The following is a 27,554-nucleotide window of genomic DNA, read 5'->3' on the forward strand; positions in this document are numbered from 1 at the left end:
ATGGGAACAGTAACTGCTTCCCAGGTAGGTGAGATCTCGCGGTGCGTGAGCCGGCGGAAGTGACGTCGGGCCGCTGTTGAGGCCCTGTGGAGGATAGCCGCGGCCCCTCCTCCCAGAGCAGCCGCCTTTTCCCGCGTGAGCTGCCTCTGCTGCTTGGGCCGCCGCGGGGAAATATGGCGTCTGCCCTGGAGCAATTCGTGAACAGTGTCCGACAGCTCTCGGCTCAAGGTGAGGCCCTGGACCGCCGGGCCGGGCCTGGGCGGGCCTTCCGGGCCGCGGGGACGGGCTTGCAACCCCAGCCGCCAGCGCGGACGGCTGGGACCTCCCTGTTGGTCCCGAGCCTCGTCTTCGGGGCCGGGCTTGGGGTTGCGGCGCTTAGACCAGGGAGGGATCGGGCGCGGCTGAGTTGGGGCAGCCCCCTTGCGCTCTAGGTCTCCGTTGCTCTCGTCTGCCTGCCCGTGCGCTTGGCGACCTGGCCACCTCCCCTCGCTGGGGCCGGCTGGACCCTCCTCCCCCCGGCCCGGGCCCCTTCCACCCGGGCGCTCCGCTTGACAGTTTTGGGGGCAGTGACTTCCGGTGGACGCCTTCCCGAGCGCCCATTGGTCTCCTCGGCCTCCCTTGCCTGCGGTGATTGGTACACCGCCTCGTCTGTCACCCTGGCGCTTGGCCGCCGCTGGGCTAGGCCGCGGGCAGCAGGCGCGAGATGAATCCTTTCTGGGTGCCTTGGCTCGGAGGCTCGCCTTGGCCGGCCCCTCGGATGCCGGCCGGCGCGCCCTCGGGAAGCCTCCGCGCCTATTTTAGTCCCGCAGAGTGCAGAGGGAGCTCTCGCTCGAAGGGCTCCATTTCCAGGGGCGGAATGATGACCGTTGTTACTTAAATTTTCATGCTCTTTGATTCAATTAATCTCATCAACCTGCATATAGGATGCTGGACTCAGAATTCAAGTAATCAGCTGCAGGCTGCGAAGGTCCCTTTAACTACCCTGTCTCTTTATCTCTAAGGTAAAAATAAGCCCCTGCTTCAGAGGTGTTGGGCTTGAATGAGAGGAACTTTGTAAAAGCACTTGAAACACTACCTCATATTTGGAGTGCAGTAGATGCAGTTAAAAATTATTGCTAGCAGCTATTAATCTGTAAGGTTCTAGGAGCTGCGTGGACAAGTCACCTTTAATCTCTTGAGTCTCAATCTCCATTTGTAAAAATAGAGGAGTGCTATGTCCCTCACTGTTGTTATGAGTTAACTGATCGGATATGAAGCTATACTTAATGAAGTACTTCTCCTTACCCTTATTAAAGAAACGAGGTTCACAGGTAAGGCACAGACTTGCAGTCTCTATGAATGAAGAAAACATTCATTCATTTATGCCACAAACTGTTTGATTTCTACTTCCTAGGATGTAGTATGGGTATTTAATTTAGATTTGGGTTAGAATCTTGTCAATCACTACATGTGTGAGCCACTTAATTTTCCCTGGGCCAGTTTTCTCACAAAATGAAGCAGGGACTATTTAGCATCAAGTGAGATTTATCTGAAAGCTTTGCATGGATGCTGTGCAAGTCACTGCTTTAGGAACAGTCTGCCAGGCAGAGATAAAATTGATACTTTCGCTGCCTGTGGCTTCTGTGCCTCATGGTCACTGCCTAGTAAATGTTTTTGAGGCTTCTGTTTTTTCTGCTCTTACTCAGAATTTTCTCTTTTTTGAGATTTTATTTATTTATTCCTGAGAGACACAGAGAAGAGAGGGAGAGACATAGGCAGAGGGAGAAGCAGGTTCCCTGTATGGAGCCCGATGTGGGACTCGATCCTAGGACCCCGGGATCATGACCTGAGCAGAAGGCATACACTCAGTCACTGAGCCACCCAGATGCCCCCTCTTACTCAGAATTTTCTAATGTGGACCTTAAGTGAAGGGAGTTTCATAATGTCCAGCTTTCTTTGATTAGAGGAAATTTCTTAGGCCACATGTCTGATTGGGTTCGTGTCAGATGCGCCCTGTGGCACTGAACTTATTGTTAACTCTCCCCTTGACCTACATTAATTATAATTCTTATAATTTCATAGTGACCTAGCTTTTATTTTAAGTCTCAACTCTGCATTGATTACTTAATTGGGGAAAAATAATAGACTGAAATATTTATTTCTGTGTTTCATATCATTGTAAATGTATTTAGAGTAGCAAGTAAAAAGGAGGCAAATTGTGTAGAAGATTTCACATTTAGCAGTGAGATTTATAATAAAATGGTGGTATTTCCCCATTCAACTTGTGTTATCTCTGAAAGATGATGCCTAATCAGATCACAGATTTTTTTATTCTTATTTTGCAGTGCTGTTATGTGATGATAATATATTTCTTTATATTTGATAAAAATTTAATAGTATAGAAGGCCGAGAAACGAAATTACCAAAGTTCCTAGCTACAGTCACTTTTTTTTTTAAGATTTTATTAATTTTATTCATGAGACACAGAGAGAGAGAGAGAGAGAGAGAGAGAAGCAGAGACACAGGCAGAAGGAGAAACAGGCTCCATGCAGGGAGCCTGACGCAGGACTCGATCCCGGGACTCCAGGATCACGCCCTGGGCCAAAGGCAGGCGCTAAACCGCTGAGCCCAGAGATCCCCAGTCACTTGGTTTTTAAGTATTCTACTATTTAAGTGGTTTTTTTTTTTTTTTTTTTTTGGTAAGAAGAAAAATCCCTCAGCTACTAAATAAAAATAGCTGATATTTATAGTTTGAAGTTCAAAATGCAAAAGAGAACTCTAAAGGAGAAGACAAGTGGTTGTTGCCCATGGACTTATATAAACCCCATACACAGCACCACCATTACCCCCAGGAGAATGGCTGAGTAGCCTTGGCAAGTGTAGTGTGGCCATGGTATCTTTTATCAGTATAACCCATCAAAATTAGAGTGAGTCTACTTTAGAGTGCTAACTCAGGCCTAACTAAATTCTTTACCTTAGTTGTTATAACATTGTGGTATGTGAGAAAAATCAGTGGATCAATTAGGAGATTAATTAACAGGCTGTTGATTGATTGGGTGGTAAATAAGCACTGTATTGTGATACTGGAGAAATGACACAGCCTGTCCATCTGAGTTTGTGTTGAATTACCTAACCACCACAACCCCAGGTGATGCACAACATATTTTCAGGTTAGGTAAGGGAAGGCGGGTGAGATGAGGGTCCGAAGAAGACTCAAGCTGATTGTTAAATGAAGTGTATGAATTGGTAGTGGAGGACTCAGGGGAACAGAGCGAAGGAGGGAACACCAAACATGGAGAACAGGATGTGTAGAGTCAAAGGTAAGAGAACATGGCATGTTGCTTGAATTTTCTGAGCTTTGTGTGACCAGAGTAGGTGTGTGTGTTGGAAGGGGGCAGGTAGCAGGAGGTAAGGCTGGGGCGGTTCAGAGCCCTGTTACTTGCCTGAGGCATTTGGACTTTTTCCTTTTTTTTTTTTTTTTTTAAATTAAGATTTTATTTATTGGGATCACTGGGTGGCGCAGCAGTTTAGCGCCTGCCTTTGGCCCAGGGCGCGATCCTGGGGCCCCGGGATTGAATCCCACGTCGGGCTCCCTGCATGGAGCCTGCTTCTCGCTCTGCCTGTGTCTCTGCCTCTCTCTCTCTCTCTGTGACTATCATGAATAAATAAATAAAATCTTTTTTTATTTATTTATTCATGAGAGATACAGAGAAAGAGGCAGAGACATAAGCAGAGGAAGAAGCAGGCTCCTCATAGGGAGCCCGATGCAGGACTCGATCCCTGGACCTCGGGATCCCTGAACCTTGGGATGATGCCCTGAGCCAAAGGGAGACACTCAACTGCTGAGCTACCCAGGCGTCTTGCATTTGGGCTTCTTAAAGCCATTGGAGTAGTTTGAATTTTACATTTTGGGAATATCACAAAGGTACCAATATGGAGAATGGGTTGGAGGAGAGAAAGAGTGAAGTAGGGGGACTGTTTTCAAAGATTTATGATGTAGTCCAGGCAAGAAATGAGAAAGGTCTGAATTACGGCAGGCGAGAGAAAAAGGAATGGAGACTTAGGAAGTAAAAATTAAAAGTAAAATCGTATTTGGTAATGTTCTGTTATAGAGAGGGAGATGATACTGGTGGTAATAGTAATAGTAATGTGTGCATTTCTGGCTTGGGCGATGGAAGAGAGAACAGAGGAAACGTACAAACTTTCAGGGGCCAGAGGGAAATGGGAGGTCTGGTTTTGAGGTCATAGTCAAGGCTATTTCAATTCTCTGGCCCTTTTGAGTCCTCATCTGAAATGAAGGAGATACAAGAAATCATCTTTAAGTCATTTCTTGCTCTGAGGTATGAAGTCTGTGGTTAGAGTTTCTTTAGTTTGGTTAGTGCTGTAACTGAATGATAGTGTTATTCCTGTTTTCCAGGGCAAATGACTCAGCTTTGTGAACTGATCAACAAGAGTGGGGAACTCCTTGCAAAGAACTTATCCCATCTGGACACCGTGCTGGGGGCTCTGGATGTACAAGAGCATTCCTTAGGCGTCCTTGCTGTTTTGTAAGGGGCATCTTCTTTTATAGTCTTGTGCTTGCTAAACCTGAACGCTTTCTGGCTGTATTTGTGTGTGTGTGTGAGTGTGTGTGTGTGTGTGTGTGTGTGTGTGTAGAAAAATAAACCATGTAAACAACATTGAGTTCTTTTGCACAATTATAAAGTCAAGTCATAGGAGTTACATTTTACTCATCCTAGCTAATCATGGCATGTTTTCCAGTTTTATCATTAACTCTTGTTTATGTTTATACACATTTTGAAATTTAGTTTAAAAAATCAAATGGCTATCTCAGTTGTGGGCACTATGGTTTGAGTTTATCTGAATACTTTTCTTCATGTAATCCATCGGATTGTCCGCATTTTCTACCTTGGAAAGGAAATAGGGAAGAGTGATGGCACAGGGCACAGTGGAAAATGTGAAGTCAGATTACCAATGATCCAAAGCAACATTGCTTCAGATTCCCTTCAAAGAAGCTCAGGCTGTTCAAGACCAAATTAAATAGATCTTATTTCATTTGGGGTTCCTTGTAATTACGTGTGCTTGACAGAATTCTTTTTCTCTTTATGTTTTAGATTTACAAATTGGGATTTTATTTATGATAGGCACACAGTGAGAGAGAGAGAGAGGCAGAGACACAGGCAGAGGGAGAAGCAGGCTCCATGCACCGGGAGCCCAACGTGGGATTCGATCCCGGGTCTCCAGGATCGCGCCCTGGGCCACAGGCAGGCGCTAAACCGCTGCGCCACCCAGGGATCCCAACAAGTGGTTTTTATTTTTTATTTATTTATTTATTTTTAAATATTTTTTTAAATTTTATTTATTTATGATAGTCACATAGAGAGAGAGAGAGAGAGAGGCAGAGACACAGGCAGAGGGAGAAGCAGGCTCCATGCACCGGGAGCCCAACGTGGGATTCGATCCAGGGTCTCCAGGATCGCGCCCTGGGCCAAAGGCAGGCGCCAAACCGCTGCGCCACCCAGGGATCCCAACAAGTGGTTTTTAAATGAGTAAATAGCCCTAAGCACATTGGAGCTCAAAAGAACAATGGTTTTGTAAACTTCTGGTTAGAAGTTTATATTGTTCATTCATGAATATTAGCATGATATTTGGCCTCATTTAATAGAGTTTTCTTTTGTGAAAGTTCCTTTTAAAACATATTTTCTTCAACCTTTGTGTCTTGTTCTGTGTCTTGATCGTGCCAAGAACCAGGCCGGTCTCATAGACTCTCTTAGTTTTTGAAAATATCGTGACTCATTTACCTTCTTTTTTTTTTTTTTTTTTACGATTTTATTTATTATTCATGAGAGACACAGAGAAAGAAGTAGAGACACAGGCAGAGGGAGAAGCAGGCTGCCTGCAGGGAACCCGATGTGGGACTCCATCCCAGAACCCTGGGATCATGCCCTGAGCCAAAGGCAGATGCTCAATCACTGGGCCACGCATCCCCTCATTTATTTTCATAGAGCACTAGAGATAGGCAGGCCTTCTGACCTCAGTTCCTTTTTTGTTTTCCCCTGCAAAATATCAGGATGAATTGATTCTTTTCTCTTTATTCCAGGTTTGTGAAGTTTTCCATGCCTAGCGTTCCTGACTTCGAAACATTATTCTCACAGGTTCAGCTTTTCATCAGCACTTGTAATGGGGAGCACATCCGATACGCAACAGACACTTGTAAGCCAAATAACCCTTTGTTTATTTCTCACTGAATGCATTTTGCCCATCTAGTCAATGATATTGTCAACATTCTGTCATTGCCATCTCTAGTTGCTGGGCTTTGCCATCAGCTGACAAACGCGCTTGTGGAAAGGAAACAGGTAAGCAATGTTATTTAAGTATTTATGGTTATGTTTTAAGAACTATCCAAGTTACACAAAGTACTGATTTGTTAAGGTTCTGGGTTAGTACTGAGCACCCTGACAAATAAATGTGGCGGCCATGCATTGGCCGTAGGGACAGCTGGCTCCTACATCAGGGGAGAGAGCAATAGTGCCTCAAGGCAGTCTACTGCTGCTGGTGGATGTTTTTGGAATGACTATCCTAGTGCCTGTTATGTTGTAATATATGGGGATTTTGTTTATTTGCTAGAACTTTTAACTTTTGACTATGACGTTTTAGCCTACAAAAAGACCATATGAAGAATCCCCACGTACCCTTCACCCAGATTCTTCAGATGTTAACGTTTTACCACACTTACTTACCTTATCTTTCTTTCTTTTTTTTTTTTCTGAGCCATTGGAAAAAAAATTGCAGATATGTTGCCATTTACCCTAGATACTTCAATGAATGTTCCTAAAAATTAGGACATTCTCTTACATAACCATAGTAAAATGATCAATATCAGGAGATGAATGTTGATAGAATCTTTTAAACAAATCTAATGACCTTATTCAGATTTTGCCACTGGTTTCACTAATGTTCTTTAAACAAAAATCTCAGATCATGAATTGCATTGGGTTGTCATGTCTCTTTTATTTCCTTTAATCTGAAACAGTTCTTTGGTCTTTAACTTTTGTGGTACTGACATAGGTTATAATTGGGTTTCTTTTTATTTATTTATTTATTTTTATTTTTTGGCTTCTTTTTAAATTATTATTTGAAATCGAACTTTGAGATAGTACTTGGAAGGAGACAAAACCGAAAGAACCATTTGGTATTTTATAGGAATATTAAATTGTAGTTTGAAAGAGATGGTTAAAAAAAAAAGTCCTTATTGAAAAAACCATGTAAGTTATTTAGCAATTTTAGAGTCACATCTCCTGTCCAGAAACTGATTACCCTTCACTTGAAACTCGGTTTGGTATTTATAATCAAGGCAGGAAACAGTCTGTTTATAAGTTTTTTGGTATCAGTTTCAATAGGAATCTATTATCAGGTGAGAGAGGGTGGTGTTGGAGAGAATTTATGGCTGATCCATAGACTGCCCTGTGGGAAAATGCCAACTAATCAGGTTCTTTATTACAAATGATTTGAAAAGTTTTTGGTTTGTTTTTTTTTTTTAAGATTTTATTTATTTATTCGTGAGGACACAGAGAGAGGGAGGGAGAGTCAGAGATACAGGCAGAGGGAGAAGCAGGCTCTATGCAGGGAGCCCAATGTGGGACTCAATCCCGGGTCTCCAGGATCAGGCCCTGGACTGAAGGTGGCGCTAAACCGCCGAGCCACTGGGCTGCCCCTGATTTGGAAATTTTTTGTTTTGATATAAATATAATGAACTGTTGAGAAAGTATTATTGCTTTTGATTATTGATCTTCGGTGAAAAAAAAAGCTTTATGATGTAAAAAATGATGCTGAATTACTCTAACATAACAAACAACTTAAGAAAACATTTTCTGACTGAGTAGGGACAGAAATTTCCTGAAAGAGTATGGATACCTCATATTGTTATTTAAAGGAACCTATCAATTAGTGTTATTTTTTATTTGTAAGTGACAACCTAAGATCCAATGTGCTGCCATCTTTGAGAACTTATCTGAAAGAGATGTCATTTCTGACAGCCCCTGCGAGGAATCAGCATCCTTAAGCAAGCCATAGACAAGATGCAGATGAATACAAACCAGCTGACCTCAATACATGCCGATCTCTGCCAGGTAAGCTACCGAAGAGTGTGTCTCCCTGAGTGAGAGGTAGAAGGTTGGTCCTGTGTTTGCTTAATAAAGGAAAACAATTTGGTGGAGAGTGTGATACATTCTAGAAGTTGAAATAGAAGTAGGTACATTGTTAGCCAGGGAATTTTCAGCTGGCTGCTACTGAATGCAAACTCTAGAATGGGGGGCTCAGGTGGTAGGTTTGTGATGTGAGGAAACAGTAATAATGCGTGCGGTGTTAAAAATGTCCCAGGTCATTTTCTTTTTAAGGAATTCTAGAGCCTGAGAATAAATACAGGTAACTTCTTACAACTTAAAGTGTTACTCATTTGTTTTATTTTACATGGTTCAAAATCCAGAAGGCAAAAGGGAAGATATGTAATGAAGTCTCTCTACCACCCTGCTCACTAGTCTCACTCATCTCTTCTCTCCAGAGGATATCTGTTAGTTTTTTGTGTATCCTTCCAAAAGGAATTTTGTGCACATATACGCAAATGCGTGCATTCCCCCCCACCTTTTTTTTTACACAAACAGCAATGATCTGCATGAGCTCTTACATACCTGCTTTTTTCTTTTCTTTTTTTTAAAAAAGATTTTATTTATTCATGAGAGACCCAGAGAGAGGCAGAGACACAGGCAGAGAGAGAAGCAGGCTCCATGCAGGGAGCCTGATGCGGGACTTGATCCCAGGACTCCAGAATCACGTCCTGGGCCAAAGGCAGATACTCAGCCACTGAGCCACCCAGGCGTCCCACTTTTTTCTACTTAATATATCTCGGAGAGGACTCTACATCTATGAGTTACAGCTACAGAGTATTCCATAATACTCTGGGGTTCAACCAGCCCCACGGGGACTGTGTCTTTAATTAATAACATGGTACCTGGATTATTCCAAATACATGTCCTAGTATCACAGAAAGGTGCTTTCTTTTTTCTTTTTAAAAAAACTTTTGTAACTGAAGTATAACAAACTTTAGGGAAACAAACAAACCAGGGACAGTGCACTGGTCTTAAACATCTACCTCTGGGATCCCTGGGTGGCGCAGCGGTTTGGCGCCTGCCTTTGGCCCAGGGCGCGATCCTGGAGACCCGGGATCGAGTCCCACGTCGGGCTCCCGGTGCATGGAGCCTGCTTCTCCCTCTGCCTGTGTCTCTGCCTCATTCTCTCTCTCTCTCTGTGACTATCACAAATAAATAAAAAAAATAAAAATTAAACATCTACCTCTGAGTTTGTACCTATATCTACACCTGTGCCAGCATTGTACAGTTACAGAATGCTACCACATGTTTGGTTTTGAGTTTGAGTTGAGCAGTTCTCTACATTTACATAAAGGTTCAGCAATTGAAAAGAAATAATTGAAGAGAAATTTCCATTTTTAATCATACCATACTGGTCTGTTTCTGTTCCACTAATTCAAAGAGATAAAGGACTCACTTGTCTGGGTATCTGTAAACAGAATGGGTGCTAGGTGGGCTAGTAAGGAGTTTTAATTCATCTGTGGAGTACTTTATCTCATGGCTGCATTTAGTCTTTTATAAAGAAATGCTATTTTATTTTGAATGCTTAGGAAGATGGGGGTAATGTGGCAACATTTAGAACATTTTTTAATAAAATGGTTTAAAATATTGTCTTGAACTTTCTGAAAATCTGTGAATTTGCTCCTGCTTCTAAAGCCTTCCAAGTACAATGAAAATGATGACTTCATATAAAATTTTTCACAGCTTTGTTTGCTGGCAAAATGCTTTAAGCCTGCCCTCCCGTATCTTGATGTAGACATGATGGATATCTGTAAAGAGAATGGAGCCTATGATGCAAAGCACTTTTTATGTTACTATTATTATGGAGGGATGATCTATACCGGGCTGAAGAACTTTGAAAGAGCGCTGTACTTTTATGAACAGGTAATCATCTCTCTAAATGCCCCTGAGGTTGTGTTGAACTTGTGTGATCAAAGAAGTGCACAGCTGGAATGGATTGATCTCAGGCCTCTGAGTTTTGAGTGGAGGTCCTTTCAAAGGCTGTTTCTCTGTGATCATGTAAATAGTGGTAAACTGTTGCTTAAGTTGAAGGGCAGTGGCACTGGAGGGAAGAACAGTACAGAGTGGGGTCTAATTTAGGCCTTGCCACTCACACCCTGTCTGATTCAGGTTAAGTTCTGTATGTCTCTTGACCTTTATAGCTTCCTTTGCAGAAAGGGATGAGATTGAATTGAATGATCTTTGAAATGTCTTTTTGTTCTGAAACCATCTGTGGTATTTTGTTAAATTTTATTTACTTTAATAAGTAAAACATTCTTTGTGTTTTGTGTCCATGTAATGACCACTGGTCTATGTAATGAGATATATTACATAATTTGGAAAAAATTTTTTAAAGTCTGAGAAAGAGATATAATATTGGCTAATACTAGTATTTTAAAATTTTGTTAGATATTTATATTTCTTATTATATTCATAGCACGTATTAAGGTAATAAAGGATATTCATATTCTAAGCCTTGAAGGAGCTCACAATTTAGTGGAAGTGATAACACATAAATACACATGCATGGCATGTTTCTCTGACAGAACATTGCCTCATTGCATCAGGGGGTTGATAGGCACTGCTAAGGGGACCAAGGGAAGGGTCAACAGAAGGTGCTCTTGGGCAGAGATAGTGTCATTAAAGGATGTGTCTAGTCAGGGGTCCCTGGCTGGCTCAGTCAGTAGAACATGCACCTCTTGATCTTGGGGTCTTGAGGTCAAGCTCTTTTCTGGGTGTAGAGCTTACTCAAAACAATGATGTGTCTAGTCAAGCAAAATCTTCAAGGTGACTTCTCTTTAAGAGTACATAGTTCTTCAGAAAATGATAAACACTTCACAGCCACTGAACAGACGATCATTTTATAGCCCAATATGATAGCTGATAACATACTGATGAGCCAGAAATATCAAGATGATGAGGACATTAAAAAGGCAGAAAAGTATGTAATGCACTTAGAAAAAATATTTCTATCACAAGTAGTTAAAATTTTAAAAACAAAACATTTTTGATACAGATAATAGGATTCTTTTCGCTGAAAGTGCATATATCCCCTGATTTTGCCCTAACGACAAGCATTGTCTTGTGTTTGTCTACTTCATGTGACTGTTTGAATAATTACACAGGCAGCTATAGATGGCACTGGTACCTTCATTTCAGAAGGGGATACAGATTTCTTATGGCTTAAAAAAAAATTCCAAAAGAAAGATACACTTACTGGAAAAAAATTAGATCATACAGTATTATATAAAGCAAAAAGTGAAAGCAGCTTCATCTTCTCATATCACTCCACATGTTGACCTTCTTGATTTACTAAGTCCTTGATGGGTGGAAATGTAAGTTGATTGTGATGTATTAAAGCAGTGTTGTGGGTAGGAATCGTATTTGTATCCACATGCATTTCTGTGTTTCTGTAGAATCTCAAGTACCTCAAAGTTTCAGTGATGGGTTTGGATTTGGAATATTTGAGCTGACTTGGGTATGATAGTTTTTACTTCTCCCTGACCTTTATAAATCTGGTAAAATAAAGTGGAAAGGCAGCCACAGAATGGGAGAAAATATCTGCAGATCATATTTCTGATAAGAGACTTCCAGCCAGAATGTACAAAGACTTCTTACAACTCAACAGTAAAAAAACTAAAATTTAAAAATGGTCAATGGATTTGAATAGACATTTCTCCAGAGAAGACACACCAATGGCCAATAAATACATGAAAAGATACTCATCATCGTTAAACATCAAGGAAATGCAAATCAAATCCACAATATACCAATTCACACCCAGTGGAATGGCTAGAATTAGGAAGAGACAGCCAACAATAACCAACATTGAGGAGCAGGTGGAGAATTTGGGATCCTCGTAACTGCCCATGGGAATGTAAAATGGTGTGGCCACTGTGGTAAACAGTCTGGGATTCCTCAAAATGTTAAACCTAGAGTTACCACCATGACCCAGCAATTCCACTCTTAGGAATATACCTGAGGGAAATGAAGACAAATGTCTACCCCAGAATACGTACACTGATGTTCATGGCCACTTTATTCATAGTAGCCAGGAGGTGAGACAACCCAAATGCCCATTAACTGAGGATGAATAAATGAAATGTGGTCTACCCATACAGTAGAATATCATTCAGCCAGAAAGTAGAATGAGGCACAAAGTATCTGCTACAACATGGATGAGCCTTGAAAACAAGTCAAAGAAGCCAGTCACGAAAGCCCATGTCTTTATTATGATGCCATTTATATAAAATGTCCAGAATAGGCAAATCCATGGAGACAATGTAGAACAATGGTTGCCTAGGGTTGGAGGGAGGAGAGAATGGGGAATGACTGCTAATGGGTATAGAGTTTCTCTTTGGAGGGATGGAAGTGTTGTGAAATAAGGTAATGGTCATAAATAGTTGGATAGCTTGGTGAGTATACTGAGAGCCACTGAGTAGTATTCTTGAAAAGGGTCACTTCACAGCACGAGAATCCTCTCTCAATAAAGACACTATTAAAAATACTGATACGACGTGTAATGCCAGAATTGTTATTTAATTAAAGTGATACACGTGGCTGATTGCCCTTTCTGCTGTGGTGTGCTCTCTCTCCTCTTGCTCAGGCTATAACTACTCCTGCCATGGCGGTCAGTCACATCATGTTGGAATCATATAAAAAGTATATTCTAGTTTCTTTGATATTACTTGGAAAAGTACAACAGCTACCGAAATACACGTCTCAAATTGTGGGTAGATTCATTAAGGTGAGTTTTTTAAATTGATGTCCTAGGTGACATGTTAAGTCCATAGAGAAATTGTAATGATACCTAGTTCTGTAATTTTATTTTATAATGACTTGGCTCTCCCAGCAGCTTCCAGTTAGCAGACACTTAATACATTTAATAGCAGACACTTGTGGTCTGGGAGCTGCAGTTTTAACAGAATCTCTATTCCATTCCACACACCCTCTGATCACCTGGTTGAGCTGGAATGTTTCTTAGAAATTTGTTTTCAGGGGGCCCCCAGGTGGCTCGGGTTGAGCGCCTGCCTTCAGCCCAAGGCGTGATCCTGGAGTCCTGGGATCAAGTCCCATATCAGGCTCCCCTGCATGGAGCCTGCTTCTCCCTCTGCCTGTGTCTCTGCCTCTCTATCTGTGTCTCTCATGGATAAATAAGTAAAATCCTTAAAGAAAAAAAAATTTTGTTTTCAAACTTTTGGTCTGAGTAATAATTGCCATAGATGTTTAGGCTCCTAAAAAGGTTGATTTGTTGTGGTTATTGTTATCCTTCATTACAATTTAGCAGAAATACTGGAAAGGCAGTGTTGATTTTTTTTTTTTAAAGATTTATTTATTTATTCATTCAGAGAGAGCAGGAGAGAGGCAGAGACACAGGCAGAGGGAGAAGCAGGCTCCACGCAGGAAGCCCGACGCGGGACTCGATCCTGGGTCTCCAGGATCACACCCCGGGCTGCAGACGGCGCTAAACTGCTGCGCCACCGGGGCTGCCCGATTTTTTTTTTTTTTTTTAAGATCTTATTTATTCAGGAGAGACACACAGAGAGGGAGAGACACAGGCAGAGGGAGAAGCAGGCTCCCTATAGGGAGCCCGATGGGGGACTTGATCCCAGGACCCTGGGATCACACCCTGAGCCAAAGGCAGATGCTAAACCACTGAGCCACCCAGGCATCCTAGCAGTGTTGATTTTATTGAGCTCAATCTGTCCAAGTGTTGGGAAATCTTAAAGCCCCCATGTGAAAACCACAAGTTCTGCTCACTGAACTGTTGTTTTCACTGAGGACCCAGCTTTGGGATCACATAAAAAAATAAATCATTAAAATTTTTTTTTTAAAAACATGCTCATAGTTTATTTATTTATTTAAAGATTTTATTTATTTATTAGAGGGGAGAGAGAGAGAGAGAGAAAGAGAGAAAGAGGCAGGCACAGAGACAGGCAGAGGGAGAAGCAGGCTCCATGCAGGGAGCCTGACGGGGGACTCGATCCTGGGTCTCCAGGATCAGGCCCTGGGCTAAAGGTGGCGCTAAACCACTGAGCCACCCGGGCTGCCCTGCTCATGGTTTAGAATAAAATTTAGGGCAGGGTCACCTATGTGGCTCAGTTGGTTAAGTGTATACCTCGGCTCAGGTCATGATTCTGGGGTCCTCAGGAATCAGGTCCCATGTTGGGCTCCCTGCTTGGTAGGAAGCCTGCTTCTCCCTCTCCCCCTGCTTGTGATTGCGCATGCTTGCTTGTTCTCTCTCTCAAATAAATAAAATCTTTAAAAAAATAGAATAAAATTCGGCAATTCAAAATCTGAGGTTACAATCATTTGGATAACAATTTTAACCTTGTTCTTTGTATAGAACTGAAAATTTCAGGATATCAATTTGAAAATCTTCCCCATGAGATTTTTATGCTATCTTGTTGAAGATTGCCAAGTGTTTTTTGCTGAAGACCCCTATTGTGTTTTTTTCTTGTCAAAAAATAACAGATGAGCCTGGTGCATTTGGGAAGGTGTGTGTATATATGTGAGAAAGTGTGCAAGACAGTTGAGAATGATGGAGAATTTGCCCCCCCCAATGCAATTCATCAGGAAAAAAAAAAGGCATGCATGCATTTATTAAATGCAGTATGCTTTCACCTGCTATGCAGTTATTTGCTCTGAAATACAAAGTTTTTTTTTTATAATAAATCCCATTGAATGTCTATCTTTGGTCCTAAAAACTAAGCATTCACTTTGGGGAAATTATAAGTTGCTAGGTAACAATAAAGAGTATTGAATGTACTTGTTCAAAACCTAGTAGCATGGTCGATCTGTTGTTGTTTTTGTTTTTTTGGCTGCCTCTAAGAAGTTTGTATCTCTAATGCTTTAATCTGATTTTTCCCACCTTTAATCCTTCAGCCTCTTAGCAACGCGTACCATGAGTTAGCACAAGTTTATTCAACCAATAATCCCTCAGAACTCCGCAACCTGGTCAACAAGCACAGTGAAACTTTTACTCGCGATAACAACATGGGGCTGGTGAAGCAATGCCTGTCTTCTCTTTATAAGAAGAATATTCAGAGGCTAACCAAGGTGAGGCAAGTGCCACTCTCAGATAACATCTTCTGATTCTCCCAGGGCCTCCTCTTCTCTCTTCCTCCTCAGTGCTCAGAAGCAGATCCAGGGATACAGTGTGGCAGGATTTCTTTACTAAGCAACAACTCTCACTACTGATGACTTAGAAAGAGTTTGATTTATACCTTTTGGTCTTTTCAGGGCTAGAGCAGGGTATTTGAGAAGAGGAACAGGTGAAGAGGAAGACAGGTAGGAGATAACGGCTCCATGGGGAGGCAGAGAAAGGTAGCCTGAGAGAGGTAAACAGTGCCATGGGCAGTCGGGGTGGGATTCATCATGCAGGCACGAATCTTTTGTGACAATTGTGACAAGCTGTAGAACCTCTTGGATGGTGCTGGTCTCTGTTTGAACTTCTTACTTGACACAGCACGACCCTGACATTGCCACCTAGGCCAGAGTTGAATGAGCTATGTGCAGGTCAACTGTAGGAGGTAAGCCAATTACGTGATTTTTATTTTCAAAATGAAAGTAACCTGATGGTTCTGGATTGCAGGAAATGTGCTTATTATTAAGTGTTCAAACACTACAAAAATGTATGAAAGAAAAATGAAATCTCAGGTGACCTCCAAAGGCACGTGCTACGGGTAGCAGGATGCTAAGAGCAGCTTAAACCACCAGGATTGTTTTTTCCTCCTGAAAAGGAGTCTAGTCAGAGGTAGCAGTTCACAGTGGGCGAAAACATGGATCAGTCTGTTCCCGGGCAGCAGCGGAGTAGAGGGTGAAGAGGCAGAGAGCCAGGATAGGGGATGTCTGTGGCTAGGTGACCTAGTGATGGAAGGCTCTGGGTGGAGGATCTGACAGTGAGAGGGCCTGAAGAAGCCAGAGAGTGGTGAGGAGGGGACAGTTGTGGAGGCAAGTAGTCCTTGCAAGGAGAGGAGGAGGGGAAAGTGAGGAGATGGCCAGTGAACAAGAAGGGGAACCCCTTCCAGTACTCGAGAGAGAGCGACCCTGGCTGCCTAACTCACAGAAGGAAATCAGGGGATTTGTAAAAAGTTAATTTGTAGAAAGAAAATGAAGAACAAGAAAGAGAAAGTAGCTCAAGAAATATCAAAAATGAATGTTGCTGTCAGCCAGAGAAAAGCCAAGTTGACCAGGCAAAAAAGGCCAGGATCTAAGAGATCAGGGTAACCAGCAGCCTGATTTTCCCCACGAAATTTTTTTATTTGGTCCAAGTGCCAACAGAACCACTTGAAGTAAAAGTAGTTGCACCCTGTCTGTGACTGGTGCTTGCACTTTAGATGGAAGAATCAAAATGTTAACATGGATAAAAGTCAGCGCCTTTCAGAAAATGTTAAATTGCAGAGTGGCAAATAAACGTTAAATGAAAAAGGTGAAATCTTTGCAGGCGGCTGTTATATACTTTTTACCATCATGTCCTAGAGCCAGAACACTAGAAGTGGGAATAACCCAAGGATTTTCTAACCACGTCAGTCTCTTTCTCGTTCCAAAGTCAGAAAATCAGAAGTTTTTCATAAAATCTTAAGTAGATTGTCAGTGTCAGTGACGGGGGTGGTATTCATGGCATTGCTGGGGCCAAGGGGTTATCACATGGAGACTAAATCTGCTACTTCTTATGCATGTTTTAGTGGACATTTTTCTATATTCTTCTCTCTGTTCTCTATGTATATGGAGATGCAATTAAATGTGATTGGGATTATATTCTACATACTGTTCTCTACCCTGCTTTTTTTGGTTCAGTATATCTTAAACCTCTTTCTGTGGCAATGTAAGCATATATCACAGTTACCCTATGTAGTAATCTGATGGATGGATCACAATTGATTCAATCTGTCTTCTCCTGGTGGACATTCAAGTGGAAGTTTCTATTTGTTTTGAGATAGGAAAAATGATAGTTCTGTGTATTTAGAAATGTTGACTTTTTAAGTCTTCACTTGTGTTAAAGTGCTTATGTACCTTAAAAATTAACAATAATTTCATTTTCTTGGATGCTACTCTTTTAACTAAAGTATATGTAGATTCTTTGGTCATTGGCTTATTAAAAATTCACATTTGGATTTTAACATGCCTTGCTCTGAAAAGGCCATTGCTCTAAGTATTGCCAACTTTCCTTTCAAAGAGCTCTTTTCATTTTCAGGTCCCCAGCAGAGCAGTGGAAAACACTGACTTCCTTCTAAACCCCCATGTGTTTACATATTTTAGCTTTGAATTTTGAAGAATGAATGTGATAATGTTAATTATTTTTAATAGGTAATACATTTATAATACAAAATTCAAAAGATACAAAAATCTCCATCCAGTTCCTATACCCTAGCCACCTCTTCTTCAGAGGCAACCAGTTTCTTGGCCTTCTAGAGGTTGTCTATGCATGTATATGCATGCATAAATAAAAGCACCCCTCCTCACAGGTATATATACACTTTGGTTTACACAGCATGCCATGCACACTTCTTCATTCTCCTTTTTTTATATTTAATGGTGTACATTATTATCTCAGATCTTATTTCAGTCCGTGAGAAGTATCTGGATTTTTGGGGTTTGTTTTGTTTTGTTTTGTTTTTTACAACTGCATAGGAGTCTGTTGATGCAATTGTACCAGACCGCACTAACCTGCCCTCTGTGGTGGACATTTAAGTGGTTCCAGTCCTTTGCTCTCACAGACAGTGCTGCATAAATAACCTAGTGCCTGCATATGTCACTCAGACCCGTAGGAATGTATGTGCCAGAAAACATTTCTAGAAGTCATTACTCCTCTAGGAAACTGATGACTAAAGCCACAGGTTTTATCAACTTCAAATCATCTTCACAACAAATAATTACTTTGCACAGTAATGGAAAGCAAATTTTCAGTAATTCAGTAGAGCTCTGTACGCATTGAATAAAATGTATGTCCTCAGTCGTTTCTACCTATGATTAATTCTACTTCTGAATTTCAGACCTTTTTAACATTATCGTTACAAGATATGGCAAGTCGTGTGCAGTTATCTGGACCTCAGGAGGCAGAGAAATATGTCCTACACATGGTAAGTGTGTTTTCACTTTTAAAAAGTTAATTAGTGGATTTTTGTCCTTGTAAAAGTCATAGGTGTTCATTATAGATAATATTTTTAAAGAGGAGGGAGGGACGCCTGGCTGGCTCAGTGGTTTGTCACCTGCCTTCGGCCAGGTGCGTGATCCTGGAGGACCGCTATCTATCTAGTTCTGCGTGGGGCTCCCTGCATGGAGCCTGCTTCTCTTTCTGCCTGTGTCTCTGCCTCTCTCTCTGTCTCTCATGAATAAATAAACAAAATCTTTTTAAAAAATAAATAAAAAAGGAGGGACATCCAAAGTCAGCCTTTGGATATTTTGGATTTTGTTTCCTTACAACCTATGGGGTTTTCCAGTCATAGGTACTCATATGATGTACATGGTGTGTCCTGTTTGTCCTCCTTATTTACGTTTTTTTCTTAAAGATTTATCTATTTATTCATGAGAGACACAGACTGAAAGAGAGAGACAGAGGCATAGGCAGAGAGAAAAGCAGGCTCCTCACAGGGAGCCTGATGTGGGACTCGATCCTGGATCTGGATCTCAGATCATGACCTGAGCTGAAGGCAGGCACCCAACCACTGAGCCACCCAGGCATCCCATACATTTTTAAAACACTTGTGAAATTATTCAGATGTACCAAGAGTCATAAAGCAGTGCTACTCAATGTGCTGGTCCATGATGAAGTCATGAACTTGTGCTCATATGTAGGTCAGGGCACTGCTGCCCACACCAAGGATGTCCTGCTCAGCTAGAGAGAGAACAGTTGTTGACTGGGATCGGACTTGAGCCCCTTACCTCCTCACGGGCCATTGTCCGTTCCCGACCACGCTTACAGCAGTATGGACAATAAAGGGGGCACCATCTCAGTACCCATCTTCAGAAATCAGGTATTACCAATACCCCTTCTGGTAATGTCCCAGTTACATCTCTCCACTCCCAAATTTGGATAAGCATCATTTAAGTGAGCACATGGTAGGGGTGCCTGGGTGGTTCAGTCAGTTAAGCATCTGCCTTTGGTTCAGGTGGTGATCTTGGGGTCCTGGAATCAAGCCCACATCGGGCTCTCTGCTCAGCAGGAGTCTGCTTCCCTTCCTCCCTTGCCCCCCCCCCCTTTACTCATGCATGCATACTCTCTCTCAAATAAATATAATCTTTTTAAAAAATATTTATTTATTCATAAGAGAGACAGAGGCAGAGACATAGGCAGAGGAGAAGCAGGCTCCATTCAGGGAGCCTGATGTGGGACTCGATCCCAGGACCCCAGGATCACCACCTGAGCCAAAGGCAGATGGTTACCATTGAGTCACCCAGGTGTCCCAATAAAATCTTTTAAAAATAAATTTTAAAATGAGTACATAGTAACCCACTGAATGATACATTGTAATCTACTTACCTATTCAGTTATGTAAATACATGGCTCTGATCTGATCTGTCAAACTAAACATGTCCTCAGCCCAGGTCAGGCAAATCTTAGGTTACATAGAAAGTCAGCATTACATTTTTCTGCTAATGATCTCCCCTCTGATTTCAGGAGCACTGCCATATCAGGATTAGGAGTAATAAAACTATTTTCCATTATGATAATGGAGTACTTTATTTCCATTGAGCAATTTACAAATGTTTTGAGGTTTTTCTCCTTCGACCTAATTCTCAAAACACACGCACCCTTTCCAAAGAAACAAAATCTGACTTGATCAGCTTTGGAGTGCCTTTCAAGAGTGTAAACTCTACAGGGGTTACACAGACCGAGTAAGCTACATGGTAACCCCAGGAAACTCACTATTTGGTGGGTGAGAAGAAATGTGTTTATGACACCTGTAAGGACACATGAGCTAGGGAAATGCTTTAAGGGAGCAAAATGGGGGCGGGGGTGGTGGTGGTGCATTTTGAACAGTTTATGAACAACCCAGACAGACCGTAACAGGCTCTAGATCAACCAGCAGTGTTTTTTCTACCATGGGACATTTGGCAATATTTGAAGATATTTTTGGTTGTCACAGCTAGGGGTCCTAACATCTACTGGATAGAAGCCAGGGATGCTGCTATACGTCCTACAATGCAGAGGACCACTCCCACAGCAGACAGTTATCCTGCCCAGGATATCCATACTGCCAACCTTGAGTGTAAGCTCAAGACTTGCTCTAGAGTATCCGGTCTTTGGGGATGGGGAATGTTGTTGTTTGTAAGAACAGTTTGAGGTTCACAGCAAAATTGAGGGGAAGTTACAGACATTTCCCATATGCCCCCTGCCCCTGTACATCCATAGCTTTCTCCATGATCAACAACCCTCACCAAAGTGACACATGTGCTACATTTGGTGGCCTACCCTGACAGGTGGTCATTCGAAATCTATAGTTTACACGAAGGTTCACTCTTGGTATTGTACATTCCAGTTTTGACATGGATAATGACATGTGTCCATCATTATGGTATACAGAGTTATTTTTACTGCCCTAAAAATGCTCTGTGCTCTGCCTTTTCATCTTACCCCTGTCAACCAGTGATATTTTTTATTGTCTCCATAGTTTTTTTTCCAGAATGTCATATAGTTGGAATCCCACAGAATGTAGCCTTTTCACATTGGCTTCTTTTAGTAATCAAAATTTATGGTTCCTCAATGTCTTTTCATGGCTTAGTGCTCATTTATTTTTCATGCTGAGTAATGTTCCATTGCCTGGATGTGGGACAGGTTATCCATTCACCTCCTGAAGGATATCTTAGTTGCTTTCAAAGTTTGGCAATTATGAGTAAAGTTACTATAAACATCCATGTCAGGTTTTGTGTGGATGTAAGTTTTCAGCTCCCTTGGATAAATACTAAGGAGTGTGATTGCTGGCTCATATAAGACTATGTTTAGTTTTGTAAGAAGCTGCCAAACTGTCTTTTAAAGTGGCAGCACCATTTTGCATTCCCACCAGCAATGAAAGAGAGGTCCGATTGGCCCACATCCTTACCAGCATTTGATGTTGTCAGTGTTCCAGATTTTGGCCGCTCTAATAGGCATGTAGTGGTATCACATGTTAATTTGCACTTCCCTGATGACATAGGATGTAAAGCATCTTTTCATATGCTTATTTGCCATCTGTATGTCATCTTTGGTGAAGTATCTGTTCAGGTATATTTGGCCCATTTTTTAATGTTTGTTTTCTTGTTGAGTTTAAGAGTTCTTTGCATATATTTTTCTCTTTTTTTAAAATCTCATTGCCCAACATGGGGCTCAAACTCCCAAACCCAAGATCAGGAGTCACATACTCCACTGACTGAGCCAGATAAGCCAATTCTTTGTATATTTTGGATAACAATTCTTTGTCAGACGTGTTTTTAAAATATTTTCTCCCAGTCTGTGGCTTGTCTTCTCATCTTGACATTGTGTTTTGCAGGGAGAGGCTTTTAATTTTAATAGGAGCCCAGCTTATCAATTATTTCTTTCACAGATTATGTCGTTAGTGTAATACCTAAAAAGTTATCACACCCAAGATCATCTAGATTTTCTCCTACATTATCTTCTGAGATTTTTTATAGTTCTGCGTTTTACATTTAGATCTGTGACCCATTTGAATTAATTTTTCTTAAGGATGTAAGGTCTGTGTCTAGATTCATTTTTTTTGCATGTAGATGACCAGTTGTTCCAGTACTGTTTATTGAAAAGACTATCTTGCTCCATTGTATTGCCTTTGCTCCTTTGTCAAAGATCTGTTGACTATTTATGTAGGCCTATTTCTGGGTTTTCTATTCCATGGATGTGTTTCTTCTACAAACACCATGTTGCCTTGATTATTGTAGCTTTATGGTAAGTTTTAAGGTCAGGTAGTACCAGCCCTCCAACTTTGTTCTTCCTTAATACTGTGTTGGCTATTCTGGGTCTTCTGTCTCTTCACATAAACAACAATCAGTTTGTTGATATCCGTAAAATAACTTGCTGGGATTTTGACTGGGATTGTGTTGAATCTATAAATTGGGAGGAACGGACATCTTGATAATAGTCTTCTTATTTGTGCACATGGAATATCTCTCCATTTATTTAGCCCTTTTTTTATTTCCTTCCTTATTCTTTGATTTTGCTCATAGATCTTGTACATATTTTGTTAGATTTATTCTTAAGTGTTTCATTTGGGGTGGGGATAATGCTAATGTAAATTGTATTGTTTTTAATTTGAAGTTCCCACTCATTTGTTGCTGGTTTACAGGAAAATGATTGACTTTTCCACATTAACCTTGTATCCTGCAACCTTGCTATAATTGCCTATAGTTCCAGGAGGGTTTTTCTGTTGATACTTTCAGATTTTCTATATAGACAGCCTTCCTTATCTGTAAACAAAGACAGCTTTATTTCTTCTTTCCCAACTCTTTAATTTCCTTTTTAGTCTTATTAAACTTCCAGTATGATGTTGGAAGGAGTGGTATGAGAGGATATCCTTGCCCAGCTCCTCATCTTTGTGGGGAAGCTTTGAATTTCTCACCATTAAGTTTGATGTTAGGTGTAGGGTTTTTGTAGATATTCTTTATGAAATTGAAGGCATTCCCCCCTATATTCTTACTTTACTGAAAGTTTTTTTTATCATGAATGGTTATTAGAGTTTATGAGATATTTTTTCTGCATCTGTTGATATGATGATCATGATCTCTTTGGTCTGCTCATGTGATGAATTACTTTAATTGATTCTTGAATGTTCATCCAGCCTTGCATACTTGGGATAAATCCTGTTTGGTTGTGGTGTATGTACTTTTTATTTTATTTTTAGAGAGAGAGTACGCGCGCATGCGCGAGCGTGTGTGTGCAAGAGCAGGGGAGGGAGAGAGGGAGGAGAGGGAGAATCTCAAGCAGATCCTGCTGAGTGTAGAGCCTGATGTGGGGCCAGATCTCACCACCCTGATCATGATCTGAGCCAAAATCATCCTTTTATTTTGGGGGGGGGGGGTCATTGGATTTGCTTATATTTTGTTGAGGATTTTTGCATGTATGTTCATGTGAGGTACTGGTCTATAGTTCTCTTTTTTTGTATTTGTCTGGTTTTAATATTAGGGCAAACCTGGCCTCATAGAATGAATTGGGAAGCATTCCCTCCACTTATATCCTCTGAAAGAGATTGTAGAGATGTTATGAAATCTCTGTAGAGTAGGAAGTTGATTGGTGGTTGCCAGGAGCTGAGATAATGGGAAAAGGAGTCAGTGCTCAAATGGGTACAGGGTTTCCTTTCGGGTAATGAAAATATTTTGGAACTAGATAGAAGTGGTGGCTACACATTACAAATTACACTGATTTGTTCACTTTATTTTTTTCTTAAGATTATTTATTTTTTTTATTGAGAGAGAGCAAGAGAAAGCACAAGCAGGGGAAGGGGCAGAGGGAAAGAGAGAAGCAGACTCCTCGCTGAGTAGGGAGCCCAATGCAGGGCTCAGTCCCAGGACCCTGGGATCATGACCTGAGCCGGAGGCAGACACTTAACTGAGCCACCCAGGCGCACCTGAATTTTTCACTTTAAAATGATTAATTTACATCATGTGAAACTTAGTTCAGTAAAAACTTGCAAGGGCCAGTGTGTGTATGTAGTGTGTGTTTTGCACCCCTTAGCATATATAATGGTGCCTAACAAATGATAGGTGTTCAGTAAGTACTTGTTGAATAAACAGATGGTGCTTAAAAATACACATACAAGCTTACTGCTTTTTGTCCTTTCCCCCAATTATGTTGAAACAGTATATATCTACATAGTGTCCAGGTCTAAACTACTCCTGATTTCTTTTTTTACAGATAGAGGATGGTGAAATTTTTGCAAGTATTAATCAGAAGGATGGAATGGTCAGTTTCCATGATAACCCTGAAAAATATAATAACCCAGCCATGCTTCATAACATCGATCAAGAGGTAAATACAAATGTCAGGTTTTGATTTGTTTTAAGTGATGTTCGAGATTCTGTATTTGAAATACTGTCTCTATGCTCTAGGACAATTTTAGTTTTAGATACAGGTAATTCCCAACTAGTTTCTAGGAACATCTTAGTTCCTGGGAAGTTATTTTAAAAATGGGCATTGCTTCAACCTCTCCCAGATTGTATGGTTATAAGTAAATAAATGGTGGGTTGGATTTCACCAAAGCCTAGTTTAGCTATTGAAACACTTTAGGGTCTTACAATCAGTACAATGTTATGTACACCCAAACATCATTTATAATGTAGAGCCTCATTTCTGTGAGAAAGTGCACTCAGAATTCCAGGTGGGAAAGTCAGAAATATCAGTGTCAGGGTGGCTGGAGGGGTAAGCCGTCCTGCAGTTTCCTATTAGGCAGCAGCCAAGAGCCAGAGCAGTCCCCTTTGCATCTTCTGAGGTCATGCTGCTCTGAGTGCCACTCTGGGGTCTAGATATGAGTTAGGATTGTGTGGACAGTCTGTGTTTCTTACCTCAGACATCAAATCTCAGAAACCTGGGACGCCTGGTTAGGTCAGCAGTTGAGCGTCTGCCTTTGGCTTGGGGCATGATCCCAGAGTTGCAGGATCAAGTCCCGCATCGGGCTCCCTGCATGGAGCCTGCTTCTCCCTCTGCCTATGTCTCTGCCTCTCTCTCTCTGTGTCTCTCATGAATAAATAAATAAAATCTTAAAAAAAAAAAAAAAAAAAAAAAAAAACCTCTCAGAAACCTAAAAGCAATCCAGAGTAACATAGTATATAACTTCCACAGTCCTTTTTTTGCAATTTAAAATCGGAAAACCCATGAAAACTGGAGGGTTTTGGTAACTTAATGTGATGACGAATTTCACCTGAAATGATGTATAGCCTTTATCCCACTTATTGTGCATTATTTTTAGGTTTCAGTGCAAAAGATATTAATGTGTCTGATTATGGGTGCTTCCCTAGATCCTATTGGGATGTTAGGTAATATACAGTATTTTTCCTGTTAACTTTCCGCATTCAAAAAATTCTGATTCCAAAACCTATGTAGCCTCAGGCATTTCAGATCATGGGAGTATGAACCTATAGCTCCCTATATTGATAATTTAGGTTAAAAAAGGAGGTAAATTGGGCAGCCCCGGTGGCTCAAGCGGTTTAGCACTGCCTTCGGCCCAGGGTGTGATCCTGGAGATCTGGGATCGAGTCCCACGTTGGGCTCCCTGCATGGAGCCTGCTTCTCCCTCTGCCTATGTCTCTGCCTGCCTCTCTCTCTCTCTCTCTTTCATAAATAAATATTATATATATATATATATATATATAAAGGAGGTAGATTGACCTAAACTCGCTTACTAACCACCTTCAAACATGTCTGTCACCAGATGCTGAAGTGCATAGAGCTGGATGAGCGACTGAAGGCCATGGACCAGGAGATCACAGTGAACCCCCAGTTCGTACAGAAGGTGATTAAGGTTCCCTTTGTTAACTAGAAATGGCCTGGGTAGAAAAGGAGGGGTATTTCCTCATCAGAACTGTGACCTTGATTTGAGGTTAAATGTTTAGTTGCCCCAAGTTCCTAAAAAATCCTTGTCACTAAGTTCACAGAGAGTCACGGAGGGCATTTTCAAACTATAATAGCCTTTCTGTGTGTACACAGGGTGGCTGACGGTTGTTGGGGAGGGGACGGGTGCTTGTTTGGGGCTGAAGGGAAACCTTTGACGAGAACAAACATAGATTGTCTTATTTTCCTCTTTACAGAGCATGGGATCACAAGAAGATGATTCTGGAAACAAACCATCTAGTTACTCTTGAAACTAACATCCATCCTGAGTTAGATGGAATTTATCACCTTGGCCAGTGGCAAGTGTTAGGAGGGCAGCAGGGAGGACCAAGCCTGTGTGACCTGGACATTAAGAAATTACATTTTGTTTTGACATCTTCAGTCCTATGTGCTTTAAGAAAACCATTCTCTCTGCAAAGAAAGGAAAAAAAATTCAAACTTTAAAGTCTGTTGTGGATTTATTTATCCTGAGATTAATGTTGTTGCATTAAATCTACATTTTTGTTTTAAATTACTTGAACATTCATGTGTCTTCTGTATCGCTTTTTTCCCCCTCTAAAAAGTTTTTAAAGGATATATTCATTGTGTGAACAGGAATAGTTAAAACTTCAGGAATTTTTGGAAGATTTTAATCTAAAGTTCGATATTGGTGGCCTTTACAGAGGAAAAAAAGCCTAGGAGAGTTTATAATGCAGAAGCTAATTTTTTATCAATAGAATTAATATGCATTTTAGTGACAGTATGAACTGTGAATTCAGGAGATGCTGTTGTGTGCTTTCTAACCTGTGGTATGTGCTACACTCGTGTAGTCTTGGAAATGGCATTTTTTATGAGACCAGCGCCAGATTTTCCTGCATTTTGTTCCAGAAGCATTTTCAGTTAAGCTACATGGCTGCATCTTGATTACTGTGTTCAGAGTCTAGTATAGAACTCTGAAATGTTGTCTAATGAGGGCTCACCGATTAAGCCGGGAAATGGTGTGTGGTCTTAGTAAAGTGTGATAAGAATTTAGTCCTTAAAAATGTCTCTCTCTTGCTAGCAACATTCACTTTTTAAAATGTGTCAACTTGTATAGTCAGTCACATTTTCATTATTTACAAAAAGAAAACTTACACCTCATGTAAAAAGTTGCCCCTAATCGACTTTGGGGGTCAGATGGTCTATATTGGTACCTCCGCTATGCTTCAGGAAAGCAGCCACAGACAATGAGTTCCAAGAAAACAGATACAAAAATTGGCAGAGGGCTGGATTTGACCCTTTATCAAAATTCTCAAATTTTCTAGCTCAAATTAGTACTGCTTGTGGGCTGCACTATTTTCACTTACGTTTACATGTACCTATGCTAAGGAAAGAAAAAATATTTCATGGAAATTTTCCTTTTATCAGCACAGTAAATTACAGAGTTTTAAAAAACAAATTGGACAACTTTCTGATTTTCCTACATCTAAATTAAAATCACCTGAAATGTGGGGCACTTGGGTGGCTCAGTCAGTTAAGCCATCTGCCTTTAGTTCAGGTCATGGTCTCAGGGTCCTGGGATCCAGCTGCTGGGTGGGCTTTCTGCTCAGCGGGGAATGTGCTTCTCCCTCTGCCCCTCTCCCTGCTGCTTTGCCTACTTCTGCACACACCAGACTCTCTGTGTCAGATAAATAAAATCTTTTAAAAATTCTTAAAAAAAAAAAAAAATTACCTAAAATGTATTTGAGAATTCTATTAGCTGCCAGTCATGACTTTTTTTTTTTTTTAAACTTTTATTTATTTATGATAGGCACACAGTGAGAGAGAGAGGCAGAGACACAGGCAGAGGGAGAAGCAGGCTCCATGCACCGGGAGCCCGACGTGGGATTCGATCCCGGATATCCAGGACCGCGCCCTGGGCCAAAGGCAGGCGCCAAACC

General features: G+C 41.1%; 1 protein-coding gene across 2 annotated transcripts; it reads left to right on the forward strand.

The window, feature by feature from the left end:
- Window positions 1-60: 60 nt before the first annotated feature.
- COPS3 (COP9 signalosome subunit 3) lies at window positions 61-26,176 on the forward strand. Of its 2 annotated transcripts, XM_038537127.1 has the most exons (12): window positions 61-228; window positions 4,397-4,526; window positions 6,080-6,192; window positions 6,286-6,335; window positions 8,016-8,108; window positions 9,828-10,007; window positions 12,730-12,870; window positions 15,009-15,182; window positions 18,119-18,205; window positions 23,965-24,078; window positions 25,478-25,558; window positions 25,854-26,176. In XM_038537127.1, the coding sequence occupies exons 1-12, from the start codon at window positions 174-176 to the stop codon at window positions 25,905-25,907; spliced, it is 1,272 nt and encodes a 423-aa protein (XP_038393055.1). In that variant the 5' UTR covers window positions 61-173; the 3' UTR covers window positions 25,908-26,176. The 2 variants fall into 2 exon arrangements, with proteins under 2 accessions (XP_038393055.1, XP_038393056.1); XM_038537128.1 differs by lacking the exons at window positions 61-228; window positions 4,397-4,526 and having other exon boundaries at window positions 6,132-6,192; window positions 7,948-8,108.
- Window positions 26,177-27,554: the final 1,378 nt, after the last annotated feature.

This window comes from Canis lupus, chromosome 5, assembly GCF_011100685.1.
Source record: "Canis lupus familiaris isolate Mischka breed German Shepherd chromosome 5, alternate assembly UU_Cfam_GSD_1.0, whole genome shotgun sequence".
Taxonomy (NCBI): Eukaryota; Metazoa; Chordata; class Mammalia; order Carnivora; family Canidae; genus Canis; species Canis lupus.